Source organism: Branchiostoma lanceolatum, chromosome 15 (genome assembly GCF_035083965.1).
Source record: "Branchiostoma lanceolatum isolate klBraLanc5 chromosome 15, klBraLanc5.hap2, whole genome shotgun sequence".
Lineage (NCBI taxonomy): Eukaryota > Metazoa > Chordata > Leptocardii > Amphioxiformes > Branchiostomatidae > Branchiostoma > Branchiostoma lanceolatum.
Window position 1 is genome coordinate 8640698 of NC_089736.1, and position 7240 is coordinate 8647937.

A 7240-nucleotide genomic window follows, 5' to 3' on the forward strand; every position below is an offset into this window, starting at 1 on the left:
TAAATTTGATCATATCAGGCTATAGGTCATTATTGTATCATTATGTATGTGCTACGTAATGCATTTATGTAGTGTATACTATGCTCTATATTACACCACACTATACTATACTACTATGATACACTACACATGTAAAAGGTTTGACCGGTCACAGTCAGTTATGACCCCCTTCCCCATATTGTATCTATGTACATATAAATCGGACACCGGAAGCAACGCGACGGCCAATCAGCGGGGTTTTCACCCCCCGACACTTAGCCAATCAGGACCGAGAATGGGTACCAAGGCTAAGCCAGCCTGTGACGTCATGGCCGATGTAGCAGTAAACATGTATCGAATGTCAGATTACGTGCAAAAGTGCACTCTATCGTGAAGGTAGCATGGCCGTCTACAAGTACTAGTGTGACACTCACACACTCACACACTTGGTTAGATTTAAACCTCCTCGGTTAGATAAACTTTGACGTTGGACGTTCAGCATCTTGGCTCTATATCTTCGTACTGAACTCAATGTATTTTACTTGCATGTAAGAGATACCGCGCTCCCAAGAGCAAAACAAGCTGGAGTTAACATTCAGCAGGTGGTTGTTGTTGTAGTCTGTGTAACGCGATTCAATCAGGCTAGTAGTTGGTGCAAACAAAACTAGAATTAAAGAATTACGATTATCTTGTTCTTCAAAGAATTACATGATGTATGCTGTGCTCAGTCCATACCACCGATAACAGCCGAGCCATATTTGGGCATGCGGTACACATTACTCCCGCTAGGGTATCGATGTGCACGGTGTACTAGTGTATGGCGGGTTCTGTAGCAGGCACCGCGTTTCATACTATGCACTTACAAACTTTGACAAAGACATGTTTTCATTACTGCCACATATACTATTAGATATAAGTAGTAATTTATGAATATCTTTATGATATGACAGGATTCATGTCAAAACAATTATCAAGATCTTACGTGGCTAATGATACATATTGTGTCATTACTAGATCCCGGTAGGTGGCGCTCATGTGCTGTGCAGTTGACTGACTAGTGATCTCAAAGCAGATGTTGCGGTGGAAGAGGCATGGCGTTTTCTGGCTGCCTGACTTCTATGCTAGCCACTCCTGCACGCCAGTAGAGAAGCTGAGCAGTCAGAAGACGCGTACGTTGCAATCTTTCACCCCCTGCACCTGTTTCGAGATTACTACTAGTTTACAGTTTCAAATATTATTAAAGAAGGGACCACGTACGAGCGCCGCCCAGCGGAATCAATGCAACATGCACTTTCATGTATTCATGCATGCGACATCACAGATATCATTCAATGTAGTCTTTTATTCCAACGCAATGACAAAATACAGAGATATTCGGGAAAAACAACTTTATTGAGATGTTTGTGAAAGTAACGTACTGCCAGAAGTTGAAGTAAATTGCCATATAAACAAACTATTGCAATTAACAATATTGCAACAGAAAAGGTATATAGCAGGTGGCAGTATTCAGTTGTTAACGCCCGTTTTAATGTTAATCATTGCGTCGTGCGTGACGTCATAGCCCTGAAGTCACTGTCACCTAGTACTTGGTTGTCTTGGTGACGGTGGTGGTGGAGTAGGAGGTGCCGCTGCTACTTTCGCCCACATTCTCCATTCTGAAAAAAAACATCATTGATTAGAGTTGTATCATGATAACTTAATATGAGACATGCCTCAGTGTTGGTTGTGCTATAGATGTGTGCTAGATCATACGTGCATCGCCATTGAGATACAGTATAGCTGATAGGTAACATTGATATACTTTCTGATCTTCATTCACTAAGAACTTGCCTCATAGAATTTGCACATTTTTGTAGCCTGAGAACTTGCCACACAGAAAGCAATTTTGTAGCCTGAGAACTTGCCACACAGACTATTATTTTGTAGCCTGAGAACTTGCCACACAGACTGTTATTTTGTAGCCTGAGAACTTGCCACACAGAGGGCATTTTTGTCGTAGCGTGAGAAATCGCCACAAAGATTAAGACTGAAATCTTTTAGCCTGAGAACTTGCCAAAAAGAATGTCACTTTGTAGCCTGAGACCTTGCCACACAGTACATTTTTGTAGTCTAAGAACTTGGCAGACGGAATGCCCTTTTGTAGCCTAAGAGCTTGCCACATAGAATGCATTTTTGTAGCCCACGAACCTGCCACAAACAATGCATTTTAAAAGCCTCAGATCTCGCCATGCACAAAGTGAGAGCCTTACCGAGTCTCCTCTCCGGACAGCAGGACGTTGTACTGGGAGATCTCGTTCTCCAGAGCCAGCTTCATCTTGATGAGCTCCTCGTACTTCTTCATCTCGCGCGTCATGTCGTTCTTCAGACGGGCGATCTCCATCTTGATGCTGTTGATGATCTCGATCTTGGACTCCAGGCGGGAGGCGTTCTCACGCTCCGCGCTGGCGATGGACTCCTGGAGCGCGAAGCCCTGTAGACCAAACAGTAATATCGAATAGAAACCGTCATTGCCATGATCGATATATAATCAACAGCCCCAGTTTGGTGACCGTCTGTCACCTTCCTCATTATACTACTGACTGGTACTATGCCACACTGCAGCTAGCTAGGTGTCGCTGCTAACAATGCGGTCCCAAATGTAGAGATAAGAAACGCCCTTGGTCTTTTACGATACTTTCCTTAGTCATCAATCATTGATCGGATCCTTACCTGAGCCTTGAGTGACTCCAGCTCGGCGGTGAGTGCCGTGACGGTTCGGCGAGTCTCGGAAACCTCCGACTTCACCAAGGTCAGCGCCTCGCTACTCTGCTCCTGTTGCACCTTCACTTCAGCAACCTGCCGATAGGGGGCGAAAACAAGCACGTTACATAAAAACTATGACATTGTGTGACATGTGAAATCGACGCTCACAATCTAGAGACAGATCAATAACAAGACGTCAGGCTTATATATGGTGTTGTATTCTCGGAAAACGTTCTTTACCTTGCCCTTGAAGGAGGCCTCCACCTCTGCACGGTTCCTGGCCGCGATCTCATCGTACTGCTCACGAATGGCCTTCAGAGCAGCGTTCAAATCTGTCGCCTGGTAGCTGCGATAAAAAAGGAAGCGTTTTGTTAACCTTTGGCACACTAAAGTAGCCGTTACTGAGTTAAACAGCAGGGAGAAGGTTTATGCCACATGTACGTTGTGTGTGAATTATCTCATTACTAAGTAGGTCTCTAACCCTACTTTTCTATTCGCCTTTTGATTGGCGGAGTTGGATCAGCTGGCAGGATCCAAGATGGCCGACCAATGACGTCACAATTCAATATGGCGGCGCTCATTGACTCGATGGTAAAACAGTAGATGATTTTTGACATCGCTTACTTGGTAATATGATACTTACTCGCTCTTGATCTCCACGCTGGCAGCTTCGCCGATTCGCTTCTTCAGGTCGGTCACCTCCTGGTCGTGCAGCTGCTTGAGGAACTCCAGCTCGCCCTTCGCGCCCTCGATCTGACCCTCAAGGTCAACCTTCTCCATGGTCAGCTCCTCGGATTCCTGGGAACGAGACCATTTTTTTTTCAATAACTGGGAACGATATCATTTTTTCAATAGCTGGTAATCAATCAATCAATCAATCAAACTGGAACGAGACCATTTCTTCAGCAACTGAAGACGAGACCATTCCTTTCAATAACGGGGAACGAGAAAATTTCTTTAAATAACTGAGAACGAGAGATCGCTTCTTTTAAAAACTTGGAACGAGATCATTTCTTTCAGTAATTTGGAACAAGGTACACCAAATAACAGTATATACAATGTTTTTTTATATATCTCATGATTTTGAAAGAAGGTCTGTCTTACCCTCCTCAGCATGTTGAGCTCGTCGTCCAGGATAGCTCGCTGTTCCATGACCCCACCGATTCTGTGGAAAAAATGTACACTTTTGATAATGACATTCTCACAAGTACACCACAAAACTTCACATTCTGTGCTTCGACAAAGTCACTTCCTCTTATCATTTCCAAGCATTGACCGCTTTTTCTATTAACTTTTGGACTCGGTTTATGGAAGGTCTTATGGCATTACTTGCATCTTTGGGGCTCTTTCCTGACTACTTATGAGTCTGTATTTTGGCAGCATGTCCCACGACATTGGAACAGTTTACAGTCAACAGCTGTTACTTAGTGAAAGGATTTGCGGGTGACTGAACAGACGATGTGAATGCACTAGGAATGGGATCTGTCTAGGAATGACAGAGACCAAGACCACATCCCTGTTTATCTCAAAAGAGACATCTTAAAACATACACGGAGAACCGGTTAGACTGGATTTTTCTAGACTTCGCTACAAACAATGGCGGCTGCTACCAGGGACTTCCGTCGGATTGATATGTAATCTTCTGTGTCTGTTTTCTGGAGAGAAATTGTTTGGATAACCGTTTTGTTTCATTGAATAGGTTTCTCATAGGGCGTTTTGCGGATAATGAGTACGGTATACAGCTGGTGTCAAATTTCCTACAAATTATTGGACAGAAAATGGAGAAACTTGAACAGGTGTTAAGGTGGGCGTGGTCGACTCTTCGGCTTTAAAAAACCTTTCCACGCTCCTACATTTTAAGTAATCAGCTACTCAATGAAAAAACCCTCAAGAAAGTTATATATAACTTTATAATAAGCGAACTTTTTTTCACGATTAGTAATGTCACTGTCATTTTTTTACTTAAGTTTACGCCAGGTGTGTTTAAGCGGGCACGCCCCTATTTTTACGAATTCCAGGCAGCATGTTAAGGCGCATGCGCGGGTGGTCTATAATCCCTCTCCAAAATCAGACCACCACCGTTGCCAAGGTGATCTAGAATGAGATTACAGCCCAACCTTTCATGCGACTTAAAGATGTTATCTTTCTGTTTGTGTTGCGCATACGCAAACCGGTCAAGCGGAAAGCGTCTCGTGAAAGGGCATGATTACTTGATAGTTTGTAGTCTGCTCACGCTTCTTTGTTTCCGTGTGATAATCAACGGTGGCTGTCGGCATTTCCAGTGCCATGGGGTCAACCAATGGGACTTTGTCATTATAAAAACTAATTATCTCTGACAGCATAATCACTCGTTGGTGTGTGGGAACGCCTTGGGTTTTAAACTGCGCAAACGCCTGCTTTACGTCCCACGAGTATAAAGACAACGGTTGTCTAATCAAAGATGTTATCAAGATGAGATCCACTCTTTGTCTTTTAAAACAACGTAAAGTGCTTGTTTCGTTAATCTAGAACAAGGTGGCTTAATTTTTAACTTTAAGGTGCAAAGTGCACACATCTCTGGTTTCGTATTGTTTTGAAAGTTGAAACAAGTTATCAAAGTTGAATGGGACTACCAAGTAGTTTGAACGTTAACATTTTGGTACATGATTAGACAAATGAATGTTCCAAATAATTCAATCATACAAAATTTAATAAGAATTTCTCTTAACATGTTACCCGTGCGACATTTAAAAATTGACATTTGATCGCCATGCTCTACTTTTAAGGGTTTACACTGACGTGCTACTTTAGCAAGCTCGACCCAGTTCCGACAAAGTTACTTCATGAATGACTTACTTGTCCTGCCACTGGTTGACCTCCAACAGGACGCTGTCCCGCTCGATCTCGACGCGGGCCCGCTGCAGGTTGGCGGCGAGGAGCGCCTCTCGGGCCGCCGCCAGCTCAGCAGCCCAGTCGATGCCGTCGTCGGTGACCACCGCCACACTGGACGCCTCGTTGATCTGGACCTGCAGGTTGCGGTTGGCCTCTTCCAGGGCGCGGACCTTGGCGATGTAGCTGCCCAGGCGGTTGTTGAGAGACTGCATCTCAATCTTCTCGTTAGCCTCGATGCTGCCACTGCTGCCACCGCCACCTGCACCGTACTGCACGTACGAGCGGGTACGGCTCACCGGCACGAGGGCGCCGGAGGAAGCGTTGAGGCTCCCGGCGTTGTAGCTCGACCGTCCGCCGCCGCCGGTGCTCCACGACGTACGGTAGGCACCGCCATCGCTGAAGGACGACACCTGCTGGAAGCCGCCCGCGCTGCCGAGCTTGAGGCTCCCGCCGGCGCCGCCTGCACCGCCGCCGCTGCTGCTGGAGTAGCTGCTGTACGAGTAGCTCATGTTGTCTGGATCTGGTCGAGAGGACACGGAAATACAGGAGAACCTACAAACGGGACGGCGTTGTGCAAGCTGTCAGCAAAGTGGTGAAGCCACGCGGCAACCTGTTGCACTTATAGGCCCCGTTATTGTCTGCTGGCCACGTCAATTATCGATCCACTGTCATGTGATTGGTCAAATCTTTAATCTGGGCGTGCCTGTGGCTTGCCTTGACGATAATTACACCTCACAACAGATGTTTCCGCACTTTAATTATACACCACGCATCGCACACTTACTCAGAAACTACACCTTTCTTATTACGATAGATTGTCGGGAGCGTCAGAATTTTACACTTTTGTTTTAGAATCAAGGGTATTTCTCACATTTCTACACAGATGGAGGTCGTGCTTTGTTTACTCATGGAAGCCTCTTTGCGGTCTTTGTGTTCTTGCATACCTGATGAGGACATGATTGGCAAGGCGGAACTCAGGCACATTCTTTCCCCAAGCGGCTGATTCTATGGCTTATAAGTATGGGGAACATTGGAAACACGATATATCAGGAAACGCCAAACCATAATCAGATTTAACCCTTATGAAATCAAGTTTTCATGCCTTTCGTTGCGTGAATCTTTGAATCTTGAAAATGAGTTCGGTTACAGGTGTGAAAAGATTAGATGGGAGCGTCGCCCGTACTGTCGTTTCTACAACAATGTAAGCTTGATGTATGGCTTGTTGGACGACATTTCGGACATTCTGGGGGGTGAGGTATAAACAAAGAATGGGCCCACAAGGCATCCATTATGCATTAAGACAGATCGTCGTGTATACAACGTTCGACTTTCTACAGGTGTTCACCATTATGGAAAAAGAATCATGAATTTCGTTGACTTGAAAAATGTATTATTGATAATTGTTACAGACTACAAAATTACATCTATAGTCTTGCCAGTTAATCATATATTCCCCAAGGGAGGCTCGGTGTTGTCTGTTTGGGTGGGGGACGCTTGGGGAGGGTGTGGACGGTTACGCCTGTCTTCGTTGAAAAATTGCGTTACATGCGTCTGTTCAGACTAACCCAAAACAATCCGGTATATTAGAAAAAAGCCCAACACACAAGGATTCCCCGGGAATGGCTTCTTAAACACAATAGCTCCTCCC

At 45.0% G+C, this 7240-nt stretch overlaps 1 protein-coding gene and 1 long non-coding RNA gene across 4 annotated transcripts in view; one reads left to right on the forward strand and one right to left on the reverse strand.

Annotated features, from left to right (window-relative positions):
- Positions 1-7240, forward strand: part of LOC136420653 (uncharacterized) — a 541092-nt gene that overhangs the window by 349835 nt on the left and 184017 nt on the right. The window lies entirely within an intron of this gene.
- On the reverse strand, positions 1357-6197 carry LOC136420616 (keratin, type 1 cytoskeletal 11-like). Its single transcript, XM_066407656.1, has 7 exons — positions 5557-6197; positions 3826-3886; positions 3365-3519; positions 2962-3067; positions 2689-2814; positions 2229-2449; positions 1357-1634 (listed from the first exon to the last, which is right to left on the reverse strand). The coding sequence occupies exons 1-7, from the start codon at positions 6099-6101 to the stop codon at positions 1559-1561; spliced, it is 1290 nt and encodes a 429-aa protein (XP_066263753.1). The 5' UTR covers positions 6102-6197; the 3' UTR covers positions 1357-1558.